We start from the raw sequence: 26,775 nt of genomic DNA, 5'->3' as shown, positions 1-26,775 counted from the left end.
CTCAGCAAATGAGCCCCAATTTGAAGTTTTAGTTCAGCTCAAATTAGGCCCATTTGGCCAAACTTGAACTTTAAGCCATTTAAACACATAAAATTGCTTTTTGCAGTTTGCTCTCAAAAAAAGCTCATCCGCCAATGTGGCAATTCATATATCTGCAACTAAGCTGGTTTCCATTTCGGGCACTGGGGGGTAAATTTTAACCCCATGAACGGGTGAGGTGGGGGTGGGCGGGAAGGTAAAAATCGTAAAAAAGTAAAACCCAACACCAACCTGCCCACTTCTGGTTTTAACGGAGGCGGGTCAAGGGGCAGGCGACCAGTCCGTTCTCAGAAGGCGGGTCAGGGGGCAGACGACCAGTCCGCTCTCAGAAGGCGGGTCAGGGGGCAGACGACCAGTCCACTCTCAGGAGGGGGGTCGAGGGGCGGGCGGCCAGTCCACTCTCAGGAGGTGGGTCGAGGGGCGGGCGAGCAGTCCACTCTCAGGAGGTGGGTCGAGGGGCGGGCGAGCAGTCCACTCTCAGGAGGTGGGTCGAGGGGCGGGCGAGCAGTCCACTCTCAGGAGGTGGGTCAGGGGGCAGACGACCAGTCTGCTCTCAGGAGGTGGGTCGAGGGGCAGACGACCAATCCGTTCTCAGGTGGTGGGTCGAGGGGCGGGCGACCATTCCGTTCTCAGGAGGGGGGTCGAGGGGCGGGCGACCAGTCCACTCTCAGGAGGGGGGTCGAGGGGCGGGCGACCAGTCCACTCTCAGGAGGCGGGTCGAGGGGCGGGCGACCAGTCCACTCTCAGGAGGGGGGTCGAGGGGCGGGCGACCAGTCCACTCTCAGGAGGGGGGTCGAGGGGCGGACGACCAGTCCACTCTCAGGAGGGGGGTCGAGGGGCGGGCGACCAGTCCACTCTCAGGAGGGGGGTCGAGGGGCGGGCGACCAGTCCACTCTCAGGAGGCGGGTCGAGGGGCGGGCGACCAGTCCACTCTCAGGAGGGTGGTCGAGGGGCGGGCGACCAGTCCACTCTCAGGAGGTGGGTCGAGGGACGGGCGACCAGTCTGCTCTCAGGAGGCGGGTCGAGGGGCGGGCGACCAGTCCACTCTCAGGAGGCGGGTCGAGGGGCGGGCGACCAGTCCATTCTCAGGAGGGGGGTCAAGGGACGGGCGACCAGTCCACTCTCAGGAGGGGGGTCGAGGGACGGGCGACCAGTCCACTCTCAGGAGGGTGGTCGAGGGGCGGGCGACCAGTCCACTCTCAGGAGGGGGGTCGAGGGGCGGGCGACCAGTCCACTCTCAGGAGGTGGGTCGAGGGGCGGGCGACCAGTCCACTCTCAGGAGGGTGGTCGAGGGGCGGGCGACCAGTCCACTCTCAGGAGGGTGGTCGAGGGGCGGGCGACCAGTCCACTCTCAGGAGGGTGGTCGAGGGGCGGGCGACCAGTCCACTCTCAGGAGGGTGGTCGAGGGGCGGGCGACCAGTCCACTCTCAGGAGGGTGGTCGAGGGGCGGGCGACCAGTCCACTCTCAGGAGGTGGGTCGAGGGGCGGGCGACCAGTCCACTCTCAGGAGGTGGGTCGAGGGGCGGGCTACCAGTCTGCTCTCAGGAGGAGGGTCGAGGGGCGGGCGACCAGTCCACTCTCAGGAGGCGGGTCGAGGGGCGGGCGACCAGTCCACTCTCAGGAGGGGGGTTGAGGGGCGGGCGACCAGTCCACTCTCAGGAGGCGGGTCGAGGGGCGGGCGACCAGTCCACTCTCAGGAGGGGGGTCGAGGGGCGGGTGACCAGTCCACTCTCAGGAGGCGGGTCGAGGGGCGGGCGACCAGTCCGCTCTCAGGAGGGGGGTCGAGGGGCGGGTGACCAGTCCACTCTCAGGAGGCGGGTCGAGGGGCGGGCGACCAGTCCACTCTCAGGTGGTGTGTCGAGGGGCAGACGATCAGTCCACTCTCAGGAGGGGGGTCGAGGGGCGGGTGACCAGTCCACTCTCAGGAGGGGGGTCGAGGGGCGGGCGACCAGTCCACTCTCAGGAGGCGGGTCGAGGGGCGGGCGACCAGTCCACTCTCAGGAGGGGGGTCGAGGGACGGGGGACCAGTCCACTCTCAGGAGGTGGGTCGAGGGGCGGGCGACCAGTCCACTCTCAGGAGGGGGGTCGAGGGGCGGGCGACCAGTCCACTCTCAGGAGGCGGGTCGAGGGGCGGGCGACCAGTCCACTCTCAGGAGGGGGGTCGAGGGACGGGTGACCAGTCCACTCTCAGGTGGTGGGTCGAGGGGCGGGCGACCAGTCCACTCTCAGGAGGGGGGTCGAGGGACGGGCGACCAGTCCACTCTCAGGAGGGGGGTCGAGGGGCGGGCGACCAATCTGCTCTCAGGAGGCGGGTCGAGGGACGGGCGACCAGTCCGTTCTCAGGAGGGGGGTCGAGGGGCGGGCGACCAGTCCACTCTCAGGAGGGGGGTCAAGGGGCGGGTGACCAGTCCACTCTCAGGAGGGGGGTCAAGGGACGGGCGACCAATCCACTCTCAGGAGGGGGGTCAAGGGACGGGCGACCAGTCCGCTCTCAGGAGGCGGGTCGAGGGACGGGTGACCAGTCCACTCTCAGGAGGGGGGTCAAGGGACGGGCGACCAGTCCACTCTCAGGAGGGGGGTCAAGGGACGGGCGACCAGTCCACTCTCAGGAGGGGGGTCGAGGGACAGGCGACCAGTCCACTCTCAGGAGGGGGGTCGAGGGGCGGGCGACCAGTCCACTCTCAGGAGGCGGGTCGAGGGGCGGGCGACCAGTCCACTCTCAGGAGGTGGGTCGAGGGGCGGGAGACCAGTCCACTCTCAGGAGGGGGGTCGAGGGGCGGGCGACCAGTCCACTCTCAGGAGGCGGGTCGAGGGACGGGCGACCAGTCCACTCTCAGGAGGGGGGTCGAGGGACGGGCGACCAGTCCACTCTCAGGAGGGGGGTCGAGGGGCGGGCAACCAATCCACTCTCAGGAGGCGGGTCGAGGGGCGGGCGACCAGTCCACTCTCAGGAGGGGGGTCGAGGGACGGGCGACCAGTCCACTCTCAGGAGGTGGGTCGAGGGGCGGGCGACCAATCCACTCTCAGGAGGCGGGTCGAGGGACGGGTGACCAGTCCACTCTCAGGAGGGGGGTCGAGGGGCGGGCGACCAGTCCACTCTCAGGAGGCGGGTCGAGGGACGGGTGACCAGTCCACTCTCAGGAGGGGGGTCGAGGGGCGGGTGACCAGTCCACTCTCAGGAGGGGGGTCGAGGGGCGGGCGACCAGTCCACTCTCAGGAGGGGGGTCGAGGGGCGGGCGACCAATCCACTCTCAGGAGGGGGGTCGAGGGGCGGGCGACCAGTCCACTCTCAGGAGGGGGGTCGAGGGGCGGGCGACCAGTCCACTCTCAGGAGGGGGGTCGAGATGCGGGCGACCAGTCCACTCTCAGGAGGGGGGTCGAGATGCGGGCGACCAGTCCGCTCTCAGGAGGGGGGTCGAGGGGCGGGCGACCAGTCCACTCTCAGGAGGGGGGTCGAGATGCGGGCGACCAGTCCACTCTCAGGAGGGGGGTCGAGGGGCGGGCGACCAGTCCACTCTCAGGAGGGGGGTCGAGATGCGGGCGACCAGTCCACTCTCAGGAGGTGGGTCGAGGGGCGGGCGACCAGTCCACTCTCAGGAGGGGGGTCGAGATGCGGGCGACCAGTCCACTCTCAGGAATCAAGTTGGTCAGTGAAATCTTTTGAGGAGGCTGCGGGCCTCCATTTTGACAGGTTTTTTATTTTTAACTCCTGGGGGCCGGAATTCCTGGGCCTTCTGCTTCACGCCATGTAAGAGGTGACGAGACGGCCCAGCTCAGCAGGTAAGTGCCTTAATTGCACTGCTTGTGGGCCCGGAGGAGCAGGAGTGCTTCCCCCAGGCCCGACAAGCCTACCTGCCGTGATCCCACACACACAATCGGCCGACCCCCTCTCCAAATCCTTCCCCCCTGCACGATCTCCGACCACTCCCCCCATGTTCTCCGACCCCTCCCTATGATCTCCGACACCCCCCGCGATCTCCGACACCCCCCGCGATCTCCGACACCCCCCGCGATCTCCGACACCCCCCGCGATCTCCGACACCCCCCGCGATCTCCGACAACCCCCGCGATCTCCGACACCCCCCGCGATCTCCGACACCCCCCGCGATCTCCGACACCCCCCGCGATCTCCGACGCCTCCATGACTGAGTCTCTGATGGCCCACCCAATGACCGCCGACCCTGCTAACTCCCCCCCGATGACCCCCGACCCCCGCCGATGTCCGACCACACCCTCCCCAATCTGAGACTTACTTGCTGCCACCCGCTCTCTGGCTGCTCCAACTGACAGCCCACCTGTCAATCTGGCTGGCGGTCAGGTGGGAAACATGCAGAAAAAAAAATGAAAGCCGTCCTTACATCAAAATCGTAAGGACGTCCGGGAAACTCGTACTTCTTCCCATCAGGAATTCCCTACCCACCCCCGGCCTTTTCCTGGCTCCCTGTTAAAATTTACCCCTGGGTGTCTGCATTAAGCAATCCCAAGTCAGGCAAAGCCTGGTTAGACACAGAATGAAGCTTCCTTTGCTCTGCCCTGCCCCAAGCCTTAGTAAAGCACCTCTTATTGCATCAATACAATATTATTCTATTTCCTAGTACCACGTGCCGTCATGGGATTGCCAGTCTAGTGTCAATCATGGGCAGTTTTGGGCCATCAAGAACTAGTTTGGCACTGCCCAAACTCATTTAACATAATGTAGTCACTGTTGTACCATAGGGAAACATTTGTAAACAATTTTACAACACCAAGTTATAGTCCAGCAATTTTATTTTAAATTCACAAGCTTTCGGAGGCTTCCTCCTTCCTCATTTAACATAGGTTAGCCACTGGCTGTAAAGCTCCGATCATACCCAAACATTTTACAGATTTTCATTACGTATTTTGTAAACGTTTTAATGGTGCTGCAGATTTTTTTTGTGGGGACAGTAGTAAAATTCTAAACAAAATCAAAAATCAATAGTGCGTGGGCAGTGCCTTGAGGCACTGTTTTACCTGTTGTATTTGGATGCACAATGGGACATTTTGCACATGAATAATTATTATTGAATGTATTCAAATGAATATCTGGCTCGCTTTTGCCTCATTTGACCAAGGATTCACAGATGTGTTCAGTCAGGTTTTACTGAAAAATAATGCACTTCACGCTAGAGAAGTATAACACTCATATATTTGGGAGTAAGATGGATATTTGGGAATAATTACAAGGCAAGAATCTTATTAAGACGTTCACATACATCATAAACCATAAGAGCAAATCTCAAATGGTTTATAACAGTTATCTGAATCCTTAGATGAGATTTTCTCTCCGACATATTCATTATTTTTATAATATACGAGTGAATCCTCTATGATATTGCTCCCATTCAGAGTATACCCTGTTTTTTTAAGTGATGTTGCTACGCTCCAACAACAACTGTGGGCTCCCCTAAAGTAAGAGATGTCCCCCATGCAACAGCATCTCTCCCCTCTTCCTCATCCCCACCTTCCTTCAACAGGTGTGTGGGTTCTGTTGTACACTGGAAAGGAGGTGACAAGTACCCCATGCCTACTGCTGGCATTCCTTTTTGTTTATGGTAGAATATTTACAGTTTTAGAGTGAAACTTACAAGAGCACAACAATAATTCTTTGCGGAGGCTGAACGCCAACCCTCCGACACCTCCTCATACCTCCCCTGGACCGTGACCCCCACTACTGAACGTCAAGCCATCGTTTCCCAGACCGTCACTGACCTCATCTCCTCTGGAGATCTTCCCCCCCTCCCCCCCCCACCATGGCCTCCAACCTCATAATCCCTCAACCCCGCGCAGCCTGCTTCTACCTTCCTCCCAAGATCCACAAAGAGGACTGCCCCGGTAGACCCATTGTTTCAGCCTGTTTTTGCCCCACAGAACTTTTACCATATGTTGATGGTTGTATCAGTGATGTTTCCTGCTCTTGCCCCGAACTGGAAAATTTCATCATCTTTGCTTCCAATTTCCACCCTTCCCTCGCCTTCACATGGTCCATCTCCGACTCGTCCCTTCCTCGACTTCTCTATCTCCATTTCTGGTGATAGGCAGTCAACCAATATCTACTATAAGCCCACTGATTCCCACAGCTACCTTGATTACACTTCCCCCCACCCCGCTTCCTGTAAGGACTGTATTCCATTCTCCCAGTTTCTCCATCTCCGTCGCATCTGTTCTGACGATGCCACCTTCCACACCAATGCTTCCAATATGTCTTCCTTTTTCCTGAACCAAGGATTCCCCTCCAATGTGGTTGACAGGGCCTTCGACCATGTCCGTCCTATTTCCCGCACTTCTGCCCTCACCCCTTACCCTCCCTCCCAAAACTATGATAGGGTCCCCCTTGCCCTCACCTTGACCCACCAACCTCCGCATTCTCTACCCCAGAGGGCTGTGGATGCTGAGTCGTTGAGTATATTCAAGGCTGAGATAGATAGATTTTTGGACTCCAGGGGAATCAAGGGACATGGTGATCGGGCAGGAAAGTGGAGTTGAGGTTGAAGATCAGCCATGATCTGATTGAATGGCGGAGCAGGTTTGAGGAGCTGTATGGCCTACTCCTGCTCCTATTTCTTATGTTCAATGGATCATCCTCTGCCATTTCCGCCAGCTCCAGCGCAATGCCACCACCAAACACATCTTCCCCCTCCCCTCCCCTTTCAGCCTGCTGAAGGGACCGTTCCCTCCGCGACATCCTGCTCCACTTTTCCATCACCCCCAACACCCGCTCTCCTCCCCACGGCACAGTCCCATGCGAGCGCAGGAGATGTAACACCTGCCCTTTCACCTCCTCCCTTCCCACTGTCCAGGGCCCCAAACACTCCTTCCAGGTGAAACAGTGAATTACTCGACCTTTCAATTTAGTACACTGTATTCACAGCTCACGATGCAGCCTCCTCTACACTGGGGAGACCAAACGCAAATTGGGTGATCACTTTGCTGAACACCTCCGTTCAGTCCGCAAGTGTGATCCTGAGCTTCCGATCGCTTGCCATTTTAATTCTCCGTCCCACTCCCACTCTGATCTCACTGACCTCGGCCTCTAACACTGTCCCAGTGAAGCTCAACGGAAGCTCAAGGAACAGCACCTCATCTTTCAACTAGGCACTTTACAACCTTCAGTTTTCAACAACTTCGGATCATAACCACTGCTCCCATTTTATCAGACAGCAAGTGCTGGTAATTGTTCTGCTGTTGCCATTTACAGCTCCTGCAGACAAATCTTTTGTTTCTTTACTTGTCCTATTACCACCCTCCTTGCCTTGCACCATCATCCCTTTTGTCATTTAATCACTCCTGCCCTCCCCCTTATCACAGTCCATCCCTTTTGTTCTTCCCCCCCCCCCCCCTCCCGGCAGCTTTCCCTGGCTCTGTACTTGCTTAAAACTGTTAAAACTTCTTCCAGTTCTGACGAAAGGGCATCTTTCTCCACAGATACTGCCTGACTTGCTGAGTATTCCCAGCATTTTCTGTTTTTATTACAATAATTCTTTGTTTTGCTGATTTGCTTTTCCTCAACATTCCTTAACTATGTTCATGCTAAATGTTCTTACAGAAATACTCTGGCTTTATTTGTGAGCCTTACCTTGGTAGCTGCCAGTTCTTTCATGTAAAAAAAATGTTCAAACTTGCCTTAGTTCATGGTTTTCTTTGTAATCCACAAGTTACAGTCTCGAGCACAATTTTTGTGAAACTTCCTTGGAGTATTCCTTTCACTACAGCTTTCAAAAAACACATGTTTACCTCCTTTCTGCCCTTAAAGGAACAGGCTAGCTTACACAATGCTCCACCGTAGCAACAAAATGATACATTGTGAATTACATGGTATAACACTCCAGTCATTATAAAGCAGCTTATCCTCTGACTCACCTTGAGCAATACCATATACATGTCTTGTGTTCAGCAACACAATTACAAATATCACACTTGGTTCCAGATGCAAAGCAATCCTTTTTAATAAGAAAGCCATACATTTTATTCTTGGTTCTTCTGACCTTTGAGTCTGAAATTTACAAGGAAAGTGACCTTGGCAATTTACATGCAGTTACAATTACCTGGATTCCCAGAGGGAATACTCGATCGGTGACCAGATAGGCCAAGTTAGCAGCCAAGCATCACAGCTGTGATCCAAATCCTAGAATACCTGTGAGCAATGCCACCAAACATCTGCAAGCATTATAAAGATGTAGGGGGTTAAATTGGTTAACCCCCGAATCTGGGGATGGGCTGCCTGGTCATTTACCTGATTGAAGCTCAAGCAGCCAGGCCAAGCTGTGATGTTTTCACCAGCTTTGCACATCGCACCAGCGGGGGGGCCCAAATATCGCATGATTTGCTCGCACTTCTTAAAGGCATCCTGCACCTCTTATTTGCGGAAAATAAGATACAGATCTGCACGGAGTCTGAATGGCGATCAGACATCACACATGTAAAACACAGATGCAGGTCCCATCCCTATGTTTACAAACTGTTGAGTTATTTTAAAACATTGAATAAAGGTTGTGCACTACTAAATCCCACATCCTCCAATCTGCACTCCAGACCTCACCAATCTGCCGATCTGAGTTTGTACCAGGCCTGCAAAAGTGCGTGCATCAAGCTTCTCTGCTGATGCACTAGAGGCCTTGGTGCAAGAGGTGGACAGAAGGAGGGACATCCTATATCCGCAGGGGGGAGGGGGGGGCAAGAAGCCCTCCAGACATATGCCCAAAAGGCACTGGGAGGCAGTGGGAGGCAGTGGGGAATGAAGTCAATGCCAGGCGCACAGCACCACGAACATGGATGTAGTGCAGAAAGAATTTAATGCTTTGACATGAATGGCCAAGGTGAGTGAGGTCAACTGTCAAATGGCGTCTCCTACCAACTACACCACTAGCCGCATCCACTGCTCCACGCACTACACCGCCCCCCCCCATCACCCACCTATCAACAAACTCTTTCAATCAGATGCTTCCTTTCACCCTCACACATTACCACAACTCACAGGTCACACAATGACAGCTATTCAACCATGACAGGCACTTCACAAAAGAGGGGGACGATGCAGATATTGTAGTTAAGGAGGAGGAGTGTGAAATATTGGATAGAATAAACATTGTGAGAGAGAGGAAGTATTGATGGGTTTAGCATCTTTCAAAGTAAATAAATCGCCAGGCCCGGATGAAATGTATCCCAGGCTGCTAAGAGAAGCAAGGGAGGAAATAGTGGAGGCTCTCACCATCATTTTCCAATCCTTCCTGGCTACAGGTGTGGTGCCAGAGGATCGGAGGACTGCTCACCTTGTACTGTTGTTTAAAAAGGGAGAAAGAGATAGACCGAGTAATTATAGGCCAATCAGTCTAACCTCGGTGGTGGGCAAATTATTGGAATCAATTCTGAGGGACAGGATAAACCGTCACATGGAGAGGCACAGACGAATCAAGGACAGTCAGCATGGATTTGTTAAGGGAAGGCCGTGTCTGACTAACTTGATTTAATTTTTTGAGCAGGTAACAAGGAGGTTTGATGAGTGTAGCGCGTTTGATGTAGTCTACATGGATTTTAGCAAGGCTTTTGACAAGATCCCACATGGCAGATTGGTCAAAAGGGATCCAAGGGAAAATGGCTAGTTGCATCCAAAATTGGCTCAGTGGCAGGAAGCAAAGGGGAATGGTTGACGGGTGTTTTGGTGACTCGAAAGCTGTTTCCAGTGGGGTGCCACGGGGCTCAGTATTAGGTCCCTTGCTTTTTGTGATATATATTAATGAGTGGACTTGAACATGGGGGGCTTGATCAAGAAGTTTGCAGATGATACAAAAATTGGCTGTGTGGTTGATAGTGAGGAGGAAAGCTGTAGACTGCAGGAAGATATCAATGGACTGGTCAGGTGGGCAGAAAAGTGGCAAATGGAATTCAATCCAGAGAAGTGTGAGGTAATGTATTTGGGAAGGGCAAACACGGCAAGGGAGTACACAATAAATGGGAGGATACTGAGAGGTGTAGAGGAACAAAGGGACCTTGGAGTGCATGTCCACAGATCCCTGAAGGTAGCAGGACAGGTGGATAAGGTGGTTAAAAAGACTTATGGGATATTTTCCTTTATTAGCTGAGGCATGGAATATAAGAGCAGGGGGGCTATGCTAGAACTGTGTAAAACATTGGTTGGGCCACAGCTTGACTACTGCGACAGTTCTGGTCACCACATTACAGGAAAGATGTGATTGCACTAGAGAGGGTACAGAGGAGATTTACAAGGATGTTAGCCATGAGAAAAGATTGGATGGGCTGGGGTTATTTTCTTTGGAACAAAAGAGGCTAACGGGAGATTTAATTGAGGTACATAAAATTATGACAGGACTAGATAGAGTAGATAGGGGGGACCTATTTCCCTTAGCAGAAGGGCCAGTGACCAGGATAGATTTAAAGTAATTAGTAGAAGGATTAGACGGGAGCTGAGGAGAATTTTTTTCACCCAGAGGATGGTGGGGGTCTGGAGCTCACTGCCTGAAAGGGTGGTAGAAGCAGAAACCCTCAACTCATTTAAAAAGTAGTTGGATGTGCACTTGAAGTGCCGTAACCTACAGGGCAACGGACCAAGTGCTGGAAAGTGGGATTAAGCTGGATAGCTCTTTTTCAGCCGGCATGGACACAATGGGCTGAATGGCCTCATTCTGTGCCGTAACTTGCTATGATTCCAGGATTCTATGATTCTACATCACCCAAACATCCTGCAGGACATTCACTGACACACTTCTCACTTTCTTGCAGGAGAAGGTGGCACATAACAGGCGGCAGCAAGTGGCAGTGGCATTTAGCCATTCAATCAGATCATGGCTGATCTGTGATCTAACTCCATATGCCCACCTTAGCCCCATATCCCTTAATACCCTTGGTTCACAGAAATCTATCAATCTCAGATTTAAAATTAACATTTGAGCTAGCATCAACTGCCGTTTGCAGAACAGCGTTCCAAACTTCTCCCACCCTTTGCATGTAGAAGCATTTCCTAACTTCACTCCTGCATGTCCTGGCTCTAGATGTTAGGCGATGTCCCCTCGTCCTAGTATTCAAGTATAGGAGACATCCAAAAACAGTTACAAATGCATCAACAGCTTAAAGCAATAATCCATCAACTAGCCTGTAATTTTTTTTTTCTTTATTCGTTCAGGAATGTAGGGCGTCGCTGGCGAGGCCAGCATTTATTGCCCATCCCTAATTGCCCTTGAGAAGGTGGTGGTGAGCCGCCTTGTTGAACCGCTGCAGTCCGTGTGGTGAAGGTTCTCCCACAGTGCTGTTAAGTAGGGAGTTCCAAGATTTTGACCCAGTGACGATGAAGGAACAGCGATATATTTCCAAGTTGGGATGGTGTGTGACTTGGAGGGGAACATGCAGGTGGTGTTGTTCCCATGTGCCTGCTGCTCTTGTCCTTCCAGGTGGTAGAGGTCGCGGGTTTGGGAGGTGCTGTTGAAGAAGCCTTGGCGAGTTGCTGCAGTGCATCCTGTGGATGGTACACACTGCAGCCACAGTGCGCCAGTGCTGAAGGGAGTGAATGTTTAGGGTGGTGGATGGGGTGCCAATCAAGCAGGCTGGTTTGTCCTGGATGGTGTTGAGCTTTTTGAGTGTTGTTGGAGCTGCACTCATCCAGGTAAGTGGAGATTATTACATCACATTCTGACTTGTGCCTTGTAGATGGTGGAAAGGCTTTGAGGAGTCAGCAGGTGAGTCACTCACCGCAGAATACCCAGCCTCTGACCTGCTCTCGTAGCCACAGTATTTATTTGGTTGGTGCAGTTAAGTTTCTGGTCAGTGGTGACCCCAGAATGTTGATGGTGGGGGATTCGGTGATGGTAATGCCGTTGAATGTCGAGGGGAGGTGGTTAGGCTCTCTCTTGTTGGAGATTGTCATTGCCTGGCACTTGTCTGGCGCGAATGTTACTTGCCACTTATGAGCCCAAGCCTGGATGTTGTCCAGGTCTTGCTGCATGCGGGCACAGACTGCTTCATTATCTGAGGGGTTGCGAATGGAACTGAACACTGTGCAATCATCAGCAAGCATCCCCATTTCCAACCTTATGATGGAGCGACGGTCATTAATGAAGCAGCATGGTCCCTTTAAATAGCGCTGGTGGTGGTGGGGGGGGCGGGGGGGAGGGTCCTCCAGGCTGTTTAAGATATGTTCAGCTGGTCGTGGTTGGCTGGTACATTGAATGCCAAATTGGTATCTATCCCTTTAAATAAGCGTTGCACACTGATCTAACGCGTATTCTCGTTACTTTACATGCTGCTGGCATTCGTTATCTGCGCTTGTGCACACCCCTTTACCAAGATGGCGTCCGGACCTCGTCACGCTAGATGTGTGCGTACGTGCATTCCGGACACTATTTTGGGACCTCAGGTAGCCGTGAAGCGCCTGAAAAACGGGCGCTACACGGCCGAATTTCTAGCCCAGAATTTTTTCTTCCCACCCTCGACTTCTCTATCTCCATTTTTGGGGATAGGTTGTCAAACAATATCTATTATACAGGGCCTTGGTGAGACCACACCTGGAGTATTCTGTGCAGTTTTGGTCTCCTTACCTAAGAAAGGATATACTTGCCATAGAGGGAATGCAGCGAAGGTTCACCAGCCTGATTCCTGGGATGGCAGGACTGTCGTATGAGGAGAGATTGGGTCGACTAGGCCTGTATTCACTCGAGTTTAGAAGAATGAGAGGGGATCTCATTGAAACATATAAAATTCTGACAGGGCCAGACAGACTGGATGCAGGGAGGATGTTTCCCCTGGCTGGGGGGTCCAGAACAAGGGGTCACAGTCTCAGGATACAGGGTAGGACATTTAGGACTGAGATGAGGAGAAATTTCTTCACTCAGAGCGTGGTGAACCTGTGGAATTCTCTATCACAGAAGGCTGTGGAGGCCAAGTCACTGAATATATTTAAGAAGGAGCGAGATAGATTTCTAGACACAAATGGCATCAAGTGTTATGGGGAGAGAGCGGGAATATGGTATTGAGATAGAGGATCAGCCACGATCATATTGAATGACAGAGCAGGCTTGAAAGGCCGAATGGCCTACTCCTGCTCCTGTTTTTTATGTTTCTATGTTATAAGCTGAGTAACTCCCACAGCTGCCTTGATTACACTTCCTCTCACCTCACTTCCTGTAAGGACTTTATTTCATTATCCCAGTTTCTCCGTCTCCGTCGCATCTGTTCTGACGATCCCACCTTCCACACCAATGCTTCTGACATGTCTTCCTTTTTCCTCAATCGAGGATTCCCCTCCACTGTGGTTGGCAGGGCCCTCAACCATGTCCGTCCCATTTCCCGCACTTCTGCCCTCACCCATTCCCCTCTCTCCTCGAACCACTATAGGGTCCCCTTGGCCTGACCTTCCACCCCACCAGCCTCCACATTCACCGGATCGTCCTCTGCCATTTCTGCCACCTTCAGCGCAATGCTACCACCAAACACATCTTCCCTTCCCATCCCCTTTTAGCATTCCAAAGGGACCGTTCCCTCCGCGACACCCTGGCCCACTCTTCCATCACCCCTAACACCCACTCTCCTTCCCGTGCAACCGCAGGTGATGCAACACCTGCCCTTTCACCTCCTCCCTCCCCACCGTCCAGGGTCCCAAACACTCCATCTCAGTGAAACAGTGATTTACTTGTACTTCTTTCAATTTAGTACACTGTAATCACGGCTCACGATGCGGTCTCCTCTACATTGGGAAGACCAAACGCAGATTGGACGATCGCTTTGCTGAACACCTCTGTTCAGTCTGCAAACATGATCCTGAGCTTCCGGTTGCTTGCCATTTTAATTCTCCATCGTACTCCCACGCTGACCTCTCTGTCCTCGGCCTCCAACACTGTTCTAATGAAGTTCAACGGAAGCTCGAGGAACAGCACCTCATCTTTCGTTTAGATACTTTACAACCTTCCGGACTCAACATTGATTTCAATAACTTCAGATCATAACCACTGCTCCCATATTTTTGGACAGCAGATGCTATTACCATCACAGCTCTTCTAGACCCATCTTTTGTTTATTTGCTTGTCCCATTACCATCCCCTTTACCTTGCACCATCATGCCTTTTGCCATTTAAACACACTGCTCTCCACCCTAGTACAGACCTTCCCTTTTGTTCTTTCCTCCCCTCCCCACCCTCCTCCCTCCCATCCCACCCCACCCCTTTTCCCTGGCTCTGTACTTGCTTAAAAAGTGTTAAATTTTTTATTTCTCCCAGTTCTGATGAAAGGTCATCGACCTGAAACGTTAACTCTGTTTCTCTCTCCACAGATGCCACCTGACCTGCTGAGTATTTCCAGCATTTTCTGTTTTTATTTCAGATTTCCAGCATCTGCAGTATTTTGCTTTTAATAATGATTTAATAACCTGTGTACTATTTCAAATAGAATATTTAACAGAGATAGCAGTTCCATGGTTTGCTATCAGTAATGTGGTAGATATCACATGATTGTTACAGTACTCTTATTGTATCATCATACACACTGAAGCAAACATGGTCTCACAGCATGTTACCATTATATATTAAAGTAAAACCAGGAAAACATACATTTATTTACAATATTCTGAGTATGAGCTTTAAGCCCTATTGTATTACCCTCTGACGCACATGTATAAGCTCGTATAATCAGACGTCAGAAGGAAGAAATCTGGAAGGTCTGCAACAAAGGTTTTGTGTTAATGGTGGTAATTTTGACTTTGTGTGATCGTATAAAATGGGTGATAGCAAATTGGCAGCCCATTATGTAAGGTCAAAATGACCCCCAATGTGTTTAAACTTGTGACATAGAGTCACTATTTCATGTCTTTGTGTCTAAACTCATCAGTTACTCCTTGGATTTATTTTTATCACAGGGCAAACACAGAGAGTTAGATGGGAAATGAAGAAAAAACATTGACAACTGTATGCAGTACCAGATGGGACATGAATAAATTGTCATTGGAGGTGGGGGGTGGCAGAAACAGCAAGAGTTGAACCATGAGCTGATGGAGTGAGGTATTAAGGGATCTGGAGGAAGATGCTCCAGTCTTGCTTGATTAGGATCAGCTGTTCTTTTCTAGTTTTGATGCAAAAATTATACTGCTGTCCTCACAGAGCTAATTCATTATTGTAATGTACCAGGATATCAGTTTTGTAGATCTGTGCTGAAGGGAACTGTCAATGCTTAAAGGATTTAGGTTGTATGCTTAGGAACAGATTGAATTGCACAAACTGGCGGTAGTGTAGATCTGATTTTTGATAATTCTGTACATTGAAACTTATCTCTGACAAGGACATATCTTATTTATATATGCTGACAAGTTCAATTTTCTTGGTGTTATAAGCAATGCTATAATGGCCAAGACTAAGTTTGAATCTAGCTCAAGTTTCTGAGGGTTCGGACTGAAATGATATTCTGTCCTTAGATATCTGAAGCAAACTTTGAAAATCTGATACCCGAGATTGTGGCCCCGGAAATCCACGTGGGTTCTACTGTTTTTCTGCCATAACTTTGGCAGGAGACTGGTGGAACCCTCAAAGAGAGGGGAAGAATGGTTACTTTGCCTTTTACAAGGCAAATGATGGACAGGGGCTGGCGACAGGGACAGAGACTTACTAATCGAGGAGTTCCCGCTACAGAGCCTCAGTGAGGACTCAGTGCGTCAGTGGCGGCCAGGATTTACTATGCTAGTGACACCTTGAGATAGGATAGAAACGTTGCACCAATCTTAATTTTCTTATTCAGAAGAGTGCCGAATTTGAATAACATTTGTTATTGTTTCTATGTTTTTCTAATATAATTATGTCTTTCCACTGTACACTTTGGCATATTAACAATGCTCCCAGAATGCATTGGACATAAGGCTACAGGGCGTAATTGTCCTTCAATGCTAATTGGCACGAAAGTTCTTATTCACTGAGCTATTGCAGATCTTAAAAAATATGCTTTGAAAGAAAGACTTGTATTTACATAGTACCTTACCATATCTTAGAAATCTCTCAAAGTTGTTCAAATAATATGATTCCTTTGAAGTCCAGTGGCTGTTAAATTTTGCTGCAGTTTGTGAGCCAAAAATTCCACCCATAACCATGACCGTTTGTGGAAAACCACATTTTTATAGATTGGCAAAGGGTTTTTGAATAGAGCCTTAATTGTGCAGTAGCAAGGAGTCAAGGGACCCTAGTCTTGATGTTGAGGTTGAAGTAAATTGTCAGGGTAGCGCAGGAAATGTTCTGCCTCTGTCCACAATATGACATACCTCACCCAGAGTGAAAGTGTTTCATGTAGAAGGTCAGATAATATTCCATTCCACAGCACTGCTGTTATCCACCTCAATGAACAGGTATCAGAAGAAAACATTTAGATTTAATAATTCATCTCAGGATAACTGATTAAATTAGAGTGTTAATAGTTTTACAAGTTAGTCGAATAATGTTAGTGAAAGAGATGCAATCCCTTTTCAATTTGAATGATTTTGTACAGTATGTTATATGCGCCCATTTGATTTCCTTCATAATGAAAAGTGTGGGTGGCAAACTAATCTATGCACAGAGCAGTGGACATAACCTAGAAAAGCCACTTCTAATAACAAAGCTGATAGCTAAGAAAAGTCAATATTCTCACAGTAGCAGTTTAAAGGATGAATTTTAAGTTAATGTTGTTGGAGCCCTTGTCCCAGAACAGACCCCTTGTAATGATAATTACTCCACTGAACCTATTGAATAGAGCTGAAATGTTTTTGATGATAAGGCGTCCATACACGATTACATATCCAATATATCAGAGAAGTTGTTTTGCTAGCCCACTACAGCAAATGCCATTCCCTGGAATGTTCTCTTGGCATCTTGCTAGTAACCTTATCCCTCATTACCCCACCACTCGGGATGGTTCTTGTGCAGCACATCGCTCTCCATGCATTCCATTTTTGTCAGTTTGACCGTTTCACCTCAAAAAATCACTCCCTCGTGTCACTTTGCCCTCTTTCCCCTTCTCTTCCAGCTCACTCATCACCCATTCTCTCCTCATTCAGCAAATGGCTGGGTTTTTGGAGATGCTACTGTGACTACCATCTGTGTCACTCCATGATCAGCCAGAATAGCTAGAATTCCATTCGGGGTGGAGTCATAGGATGTAGGTTTATTTTTCCATTCCTGCCTGGGAGGGAGCCTTTTACTTTCATCATCTTGTGGTGCTTCAACTAGGGCCCTGGCCATGAATTGCTGAAACAAAGCAAGCAAGGTCAAGTATCAGGTAACCATTGAATATGAATCTCCGTCCCTGATAAGAAGTGTTCAAGAAGTTACGTTTCTGAGCTCTCTTATATATTTTTTTTAAGTGGGAGCACAGCTGAGGAAACTACAAAGTCTTCCATTATGAACCAAAAGCAAACCCACTTGTTATGAGCAAGCAAGTTAAATCGGTTTTTAAAGGCTCTGAGATGACCTGACGGGAAGTAATGTAACCTGACAGGAAGTGGGGCTGGCAGATTCAAGTACCTGGCAGTTCTGGTGTGTCAAACCACAATATACTTAATCTTAGGGGATGAGCAAATTAAGTGTAATTTTACCCTAACATGGGCAATCCAGAACAGCCAACAAGACTGTGCTGTTAACATATATGTAGTAAGGAAGCTGATGAATTATGCTAATAAAGTCACTGGTCTTTAACCTCCTTCATTATGTTTCAGATATGGCAGCTGTTGATATTGATCAAAATGACATCCACACCATTGCTGATGCACTGAAGCATTACTTACGAGGGTTGCCTTCACCTGTGATTCCACCAGTTATTTACAGTGAGCTAGTCTACACTGCCCAAGGTAAAACATCGCAGACGACTGGTTCTAAGCTTTTTACGAACATTAAATTTGTGATTCTTTCTTGTTCTGCTTTTGCAAATGGTTAATCATTTTCCTTACCTTTGTAAAATTAAAATAAGAAAATCAGTGTTTGAGAGTGTTGACTGAGCTATCAAATCTGTCTCAGAAACATGAGCATGTAATATGTGAAAGATTTACAATATTAAATTTTTAATAACTTTGTTCACTACAAAATGTTTAATTCCTACTCTACGTCTGACCTTTCAAACTATAGTGAATCTTTAGCAGACTTGATATTTAAATCATGATATTCATGTGCATGTATTATTTCATGAAATTCAGGATCAACTGTTAGAATTGTTACCCAATCATATCATTGTCCATTTTACTTTTATCACTATGGTGGTCTTAGCTCTTTGCTGGCTAAGTGAATAAATACACTACATCTGTGGTACAGAGCCATTTAGACCAGGACGGTTTCGGGTTCACTCCTTGTGAGGAGTTAGTTTATTTTAGTCAGGGAGGCAGTTGCGGAACTACAATTGGCCTCAACATCCCTAGCCTCAGGAAGGGTTAAATCAGCCAAAATTTCTAATCACTACCCAGTGATAACTCCTGGAAAATACATGTCTGTAAAATGTCAGATGAGGACAGGATCAGGCTTGACTGTGATGCTACCCCACGGTTGAATAGCCTGTTGATACTTGTTGTCAAGACCCACACATAAAGGATGGCTACTTGAGTAAAGCAGATGGGGGTTCCTGGTGCCTGTGGGGTAGGGGGGTAATGGAAGTGGTAAAAAGATTGATAATAAAAATGGCAGCAATGTCAATTTGATGCAGCCTGTTTTACCAGCAAATCCTTAATCGAGCTTAAAAACCATTGCGGGCCAATAAAAATGAGAGACTATTGATAGGTACGATCAAATGGTTGATATTGCACCAGATCATTAAAAAATGTACAAGCTACCTATGTAGAACAAACAAAGAGCTACTGTGGAATTGGTTTCTATTTGCAGGTAGCTGGCTGTAACTATGTGCTGTCTTCAGTAATAACATTCACAGTAATTTACTTATTAAAATCAAACATCATCTGAAAATTGATACTAAAAATAATTTACTGTTGCTTTTTAATAAATAAATTACTAGGCCTAGGCCTTATTTATCATTTCAATCCAATATTCAAGGTACTGATGTATACTATTATTATTTTTCCAATCTTGGAGCCAAAGCCCGGCCTGATCATCTGAGAGCTGACATGTGGCACCTCCATCTTCATAAAATATTACTGAAGTAATAAAGATCTCAATCAGCCCCGAAGAATATTATAGACAGTATATGTGTAACTGGAGCAGGTCAAAATATTCAACATCGATCCAAAGGAAAATCCAATAGTTGAATCCAATAGTTTTAATAAAGCCGAGAGGCTATTTGTGCACAACCTTAGAAATGAGATTTCCATGGTTTAGATGGTGATGGGTAGCGGAGCACCAACAAATGGCACCATAGCAGCTTCAATCCTCCACAGGGAAAGAGGTACCTGAGGGAGAGTCATCCCTGGGCCAGAGTAACAGTTTCTCGTAGTTGTTTCAGAAGAGGATTGGAAAGGTTTGTGAGCAGTTCAACTGCCCACCCCCTGCCCACATGTGGTTTGTGGCACAGGGAGGTCAAGTTGACTAGGGAGAAAATACAGCGAACATTCCAAAAAAAAAAGGTGCCAAAAAATTATTCCTCTGACATTCCCAATCTATGAAAATTAATGTAAGGAATCTTACAACACCAGGTTATAGTCCAACAGTTTTATTTGAAAATCACAAGCTTTCGGAGATTATCTCCTTCGTCAGGTCACTCACTCACCTGACGAAGGAGATAATCTCCGAAAGCTTGTGATTTTCAAATAAAACTGTTGGACTATAACCTGGTGTTGTAAGATTCCTTACATTTGTCCACCCCAGTCCATCACCGGCATCTCCACATTATGAAAATTAAATAAGATATACATTATCATTAATTTGAATTTGTGACCCAAAGTGATCCAAATTGGGTTTATTTGGCCCAGTTTGAATTTAGATGCACCTCTCCCTTTAATAATATGATTGTGTGCATATGCACAAAATATCTCTCTGAAAGGTGTTCTCATTTGTTATATTCCACCATCAGTATCTGGTGTTTATAACTGAAGCCAAGGCACCAAGCAGATGGCTTTAAAGGAAAAAAACACGTATGGCAGCTTAGCGTTGATGGGTCAGATGCAGAGCACTTTAATGGAAGGGTGTATCTGTAATTGATAACCGGTATAATATCACACACATGAATCAGGTGACCTTTTTACTGCTGTTTGGATGGGCAAAGCAATAAAGGGAGATTGCAGTTTTAATAATCAATCCTGCCATACAAATATTACATGCATAATAAACTTTTCTGTTGAACGCACCATCTGATAATGGAGCTAATCCCATTTATACCATGGGCTAAATTTTATTATAACAATATGCTATGGTGCTTGTGATACTACAAAGAGCAACTTTATTTGTTGAAAAGTAATTTTTGACCCTGTCAGATGAATCTCCAAATCATTGTCTGCTTAAGTAGGCTCATAGCAGCGTTAAAATAACCTGGCAGAATCTCCACATAGCACCAAAGAAAAAGTCTATTCTCATCTCCAATCTTACTCGAGGCTTATGAATATTAAAGCTGTGTCCTCTAATTCTATGTTCATTGTACCCCCCAAGATTTATTTCCATCTGATCTATACTTTTCATTATTTTGAAAACTGGTCTCCCCTCACCCTTCTTTTCTCCACTGAGCCTTTCTTCACAACTAAGGTGTGGAATCATTCTGGGCACTCTTCTCTAAATCTTAATAACATAAGTATATCCTTTTTGAGGTACGATGACCAAAACTACAATGCATACTCCAGAAATAACCCCACGAATGATCTGTACAATGTCAGTATAACTCATTCTGACTTGTAGTCCAATGCTGTCCAGATGCACCCCAGTACCTGATTTGTCTTATTAATAGCTGCCTCACACTGACCAGATGCTGTCAGCAAAGTATAATATAATAGAGCATTAAGTCCCAGGCTATTATACTTTAGCAATATTTCATAAAAAACTATACATGGTTACAGACTCAAGGTAAAATTCAGTTTCCAGCAAATTTTGGTGAAACAAGTAGTGAAATTATGAAATAATATTTCTGCCAGAAGGACCATTTGGTTTTATATAGCGATTTTATATATATATATATATATATATATATATAAACTAGGGCTACAACTAGCTTGGAGCAAGTTATTTTTCCAGATTTTGACTGAAATATGAAACAATGGAACTTGTCAACTCATGAGTAAAAATATTTTTATCCAGCTGTCTCCAATCCATCATTGATCATATTTGTACATCAATAATAACTTTGTTGCTGGGTACAAATTCAAGTGGCCAACTAGTTCACAGTTTTGTGAACAACTGAATAACTAGCTGGAAGATGACAAGTGGAGTGCTATGTATTCCTTTGGAGGAAGAGGACAATCCATCCTGACCAATAACTCGGACTTTGCAGAAGCTGGCAGCAGGGGGCATTGGTGAGGTCTGGGAGCTGGCTGGCCCTGAGACCTCTTGGGAGTAGAGGCACCAATCTAGGTGTTTTAAGAATGGCACAACTGAGCCCAGAAATTACGCAAATATGGCATAATACCAGTGACGGGGGCCACATTTGGGATGGAAGCCGGATCCTCTGGGTTTCTGCCCCATTGACTCAAGTGCCCACCCCACTTACAGCATTTAGGGGACATGTCGCAGGGAGGCATTCCTGGGCTACCCTGATAGTCTTAGCTGTGGATCCCGTTCTAAGCCTAGTGAAGGCCCAGCGGTTACAAGTGCAATGATAATTGATCCCTAAATTTAATTGATTACCTTAATTAATGATCCTAAGTTCACTTGGAGCCAGGAAAACAAATGATCTATGTCTTTGGGCCTCAGGCTCCTCCTTTCTGCTGGGCCAGTGTGGCAGGCTCCATCATTGCACCACTACAGGTGTGGGCATCTGTCTCAATTATTTAAATGACTCAGTCTCCAGGATTTGGGATAAGGTCACCAGAGGGTGAAAGTGGTGGGCAGAAGTTCCACTTTGTTGCACTTCTGCTGACATTAGTGTCATTGGAGTTCTGTCCTCTTGAATATAATTTTTTGAAAATGGCCAATAAAAACGTAAACATTTGAAAGACATAGTTCTAAATCTGTCTTGCTTATAAAGTGCATTGCACTTGAAATGTGTCTTTAGCACAAAGAAAGTCATGCTTTTTTGATTGGCCAAAATAACCACAATTTATTAAGTTAATCACATTGATTGAGGGGTAACCTGATAGAGGTCTTTAAGATTATGAAAAGGTTTGATAGGTAGACGTAGAAAAGGTGTTTCCACTTGTGGGGGAGACCAGAACTAGGGGCCACAAATATAAGATAGTCACTAATAAATCCAATAGAGAATTCAGGAGAACTTTCTTTACCCAGAGAGTGGTTGGAATGTGGAACTCGCTACCACAAGGAGTAGTTGAGGCAACTAACATAGGTGCATTTATGGGGAAGCTGGATAAACACATGAGGGACAAAGGAATCGAAGGATATGTTAATGGAGTTAGATGAAGAAGAGTGGGAGGGGGCTCGTGTGGAGCTTAAACACCGGCATGGACCTGTTGGGCCGAATAAAGCACAATAAATTATAATAGAAACACAGCATATTAAATTGCAATGCAAATTTAGCACATTGGATAACGCCCTCTGTTCAAGAATGAAGAGGAGGATAAACTGGTAGCTATAAGTCAATTAGTCTAATGACAGTTGTGGGCAAACTCATAGAATCCATAATTCAAGATCAAATTAGTGAGCATTTAGAGATACATGTGGTTAGCAAGGACAGCATGGATCTGTTGAAAGCATACTTAATAGTTTTTTGAAGAAGTGACTGATTTGTATAGATAAAGGTAATCCAGTAGATGTGGTGTATATGGATTTTCAGAAGGCATATTCAATAAGATTTCTGTCAGGAGGCTTGTTAAAAAAAATCATGCATACGGCCTATGAGGAAATGTAGCCAACTGAAAAGAAAGTTGGTTAATAGACAGGAAACCAATGGTTAGAGAGAATTGCTGTTGCTCAGATTAGAGAATGATTGGAAGTGTTGTACCCCAGGGATTTGTGTTGGACCCATTTTTGTTTTTGATATACATTGATGATTTGAGCCTGGGTATTGGGAGCAATTTGTTGAATTGCAAAAGTAAGGGGTTTGATAAACAGTGAGGAAGACTGTAAAAGACTTCAGGGCGACATTGACAGGTTGGTGGAATGGGCAATCAGGCGGCAGATGAAATTTAATATGGAGAAGTGTGAAGTAATATTTTGCAGGAGAAGAAACAAGAATGGGAGAATATACTTAATGATAAGACGCTGAAGAGTGTGGATTAATAGAGAGACCTAGCCATTCAAATACATAACTTCTTGGAAGTGCTATTCACCAGGATGATATAAAGGTTTAAAAACTACAGTTATGACGAAAGAATTGAGACTATTTCTTCCGAATGGGGAATCAGTGACAAGGGTCATCAATTTAAAATTGTCAGAGTGGGTAGAGTGGTTCGGAGGAATATCTTTATTGGAATATGGATTGTTTTATCAGCAGGAGTAGTTGAGGCAGAGACCATTGCATCTATTAAGGGAAAATAGGATAAATAGTTGAGGTAGAGGAAGATACTAAGGCTGTGGGGAGAGAGTGGATCAGTGATATTAGTTTTAGACTGATGTAACAAAGAGCCAACACAAGTTGAATGGTCTCTTTCTGTGCTGTAAACATCTACTGTAGTTCCATAACTAGATAAAATTAATTATGTTAACTACACATAGTATATTACCTCATCTATATACCTCGCTTCTTTCCACCACCAGTCGCTGGCCCCCATTCTCCCACCACTGGTCGCTGGCCCCCATTCTCTCCCACCACCAGTCGCAGGCCCCCATTCTCTCCCACCACCAGTCGCTGGCCCCCATTCTCCCACCACCAGTCGCTGGCCCCCATTCTCTCCCACCACCAGTCGCAGGCCCCCATTCTCTCCCACCACCAGTCGCTGGCCCCCATTCTCCCCACCACCAGTCACTGACCCCCATTCTCTCCCACCACCAGTCGCTGGCCCCCAGTCTCTCCCACCACCAGTCGCTGGCCCCCATTCTCTCCCACCACCAGTCGCTGGCCCCCAGTCTCTCCCACCACCAGTCGCTGACCCCCAGTCTCTCCCACCACCAGTCGCTGGCCCCCATTCTCTCCCACCACCAGTCGCTGACCCCCATTCTCTCCCACCACCAGTCGCTGGCCCCCAGTCTCTCCCACCACCAGTCGCTGGCCCCCAGTCTCTCCCACCACCAGTCGCTGGCCCCCATTCTCTCCCACCACCAGTCACTGGCCCCCATTCTCTCCCACCACCAGTTGCTGACCCCCGTTCTCTCCCCCCACCAGTTGCTCACCCCCATTCTCTCCCACCACCTGTTGCTGGCCCCCGTTCTCTCCCCCCACCAGTCGCTGGCCCCCGTTCTCTCCCACCACCAGTTGCTCACCCCCATTCTCTCCCACCACCTGTTGCTGGCCCCCGTTCTCTCCCCCCACCAGTCGCTGGCCCCCGTTCTCTCCCCCCACCAGTCGCTCACCCCCATTCTCTCCCCCCACCTGTCGCTGGCCCCCGTTCTCTCCCCCCACCAGTCGCTGGCCCCCATTCTCTCCCACCACCAGTCGCTGGCCCCCATTCTCTCCCACCACCAGTCGCTGGCCCCCATTCTCTCCCACCACCAGTCGCTGGCCCCCAGTCTCTCCCACCACCAGTCGCTGACCCCCAGTCTCTCCCACCACCAGTCGCTGGCCCCCATTCTCTCCCACCACCAGTCGCTGACCCCCATTCTCTCCCACCACCAGTCGCTGGCCCCCAGTCTCTCCCACCACCAGTCGCTGGCCCCCAGTCTCTCCCACCACCAGTCGCTGGCCCCCATTCTCTCCCACCACCAGTCACTGGCCCCCATTCTCTCCCACCACCAGTTGCTGACCCCCGTTCTCTCCCCCCACCAGTTGCTCACCCCCATTCTCTCCCACCACCTGTTGCTGGCCCCCGTTCTCTCCCCCCACCAGTCGCTGGCCCCCGTTCTCTCCCCCCACCAGTCGCTCACCCCCATTCTCTCCCCCCACCTGTCGCTGGCCCCCGTTCTCTCCCCCCACCAGTCGCTCACCCCCATTCTCTCCCCCCACCAGCCGCTGACCCCCCGTCTCTCCCACCACCAGTCGCTGACCCCCATTCTCTCCCCCCACCAGTCGCTCACCCCCATTCTCTCCCCCCACCAGTCGCTGACCCCCATTCTCTCCCCCCACCTGTCGCTGGCCCCCGTTCTCTACCCCCACCTGTCGCTGACCCCCATTCTCTCTCCCCACCAGTCGCTGACCCCCATTCTCTCCCCCCACCTGTCGCTGACCCTGTTCTCTCCCCCCACCAGTCGCTGACCCCCATTCTCTCCCACCACCAGTCGCTCACCCCCATTCTCTCCCACCACCTGTCGCTGACCCACATTCTCTCCCCCCACCTGTCGCTGACCCCCATTCTCTCCCACCACCTGTCGCTGACCCCCATTCTCTCCCCCCACCTGTCGCTGACCCCCATTCTCTCCCACCACCTGTCGCTGGCCCCCATTCTCTCCCCCCACCTGTCGCTGACCCCCGTTCTCTCCCCCCACCAGTCGCTGACCCCCATTCTCTCCCACCACCAGTCGCTGGCCCCATTCTCTCCCACCACCAGTTGTTGGCCCTCATTCTCTCTCAGCTCCAGTCGTTAATCCCCATTCTTTCCACCCACCAGTCGCTGGCCCCCATTCGCTCCCACCACCAGTCGCTGACCCCCATTCTCTCCCCCCACCAGTCGCTGGCCCCCATTCGCTCCCACCACCAGTCGCTGGCCCCCATTCTCTCCCACCACCAGTCGCTGGCCCCCATTCTCTCCCACCACCAGTCGCTGGCCCCCATTCTCTCCCACCACCAGTCGCTGGCCCCCATTCTCTCCCACCACCAGTCGCTGGCCCCCATTCTCTCCCACCACCAGTCGCTGGCCCCCATTCTCTCCCACCACCAGTCGCTGGCCCCCATTCTCTCCCACCACCAGTCGCTGGCCCCCATTCTCTCCCACCACCAGTCGCTGACCCCCATTCTCTCCCACCACCAGTCGCTGGCCCCCATTCTCTCCCACCACCAGTCGCTGACCCCCATTCTCTCCCACCACCAGTCGCTGGCCCCCATTCTCTCCCACCACCAGTCGCTGGCCCCCATTCTCTCCCCCCACCAGTTGTTGGCCCCCATTTTCTCCCCCTACCTGTCATTGGCTCCCATTTTTTCCCACCAACAAGTCGCAGACCCCTTTTTGCCCCTCAGTCCTAAATAATTGAACAAGCCTCTGCTGTGTGACAACAATAGCTAGTAGCCTTTGCTCTATTTCTTGTTGCCATCTATTCAAACGATAAAGTCTAATAACTCATTGCGATGGACTTTTCTCAGACTGAATCGGGCAGTATAGCAGAAGAAAATCAAAGACCATCAGTGGGGAGGCCTACCACCGTATATCTGCCCTGACTTGGATTTTCCTGCCCCAGCAGAGAAGGTGACCAGCTGCTCTTTCATTGCCTTGATGCATATAAATAACAGCAAGGAGATGGGATCCAGCAACCTGCCCGATTTCCCTGCCTTCTGCCACTGGCACTGCCAGCCCCACAGACTGCCAGGAGATGGCTTTGGCTAAGTCCAAGCCCTAAAACAAAATGGTTCCTCCAATTTTAAGATGCTTCTGCCCCATTAAAATGGGATTCCTTCTCTTCTGGTGTCCAATGCCTTTATTTCCAGCTT

General features: G+C 49.2%; 1 protein-coding gene across 2 annotated transcripts in view; it reads left to right on the top strand.

Annotated features, from left to right (window-relative positions):
* The window catches only part of pik3r3b (phosphoinositide-3-kinase, regulatory subunit 3b (gamma)), a 542,585-nt gene that overhangs the window by 297,620 nt on the left and 218,190 nt on the right, over positions 1-26,775 (top strand). For both annotated transcript variants that reach the window (XM_067990165.1, XM_067990166.1), the window contains one exon: positions 17,726-17,857. In XM_067990165.1, coding sequence (XP_067846266.1) covers positions 17,726-17,857 — 132 coding nt within the window. The remainder of the gene's footprint in view (positions 1-17,725; positions 17,858-26,775) is intronic.

Source organism: Heptranchias perlo, chromosome 9, assembly GCF_035084215.1.
Source record: "Heptranchias perlo isolate sHepPer1 chromosome 9, sHepPer1.hap1, whole genome shotgun sequence".
Classification (NCBI taxonomy): domain Eukaryota; kingdom Metazoa; phylum Chordata; class Chondrichthyes; order Hexanchiformes; family Hexanchidae; genus Heptranchias; species Heptranchias perlo.
Note: the sequence above shows the minus strand (reverse complement) of the source record. Positions and strands in the feature narration are given on the sequence as shown.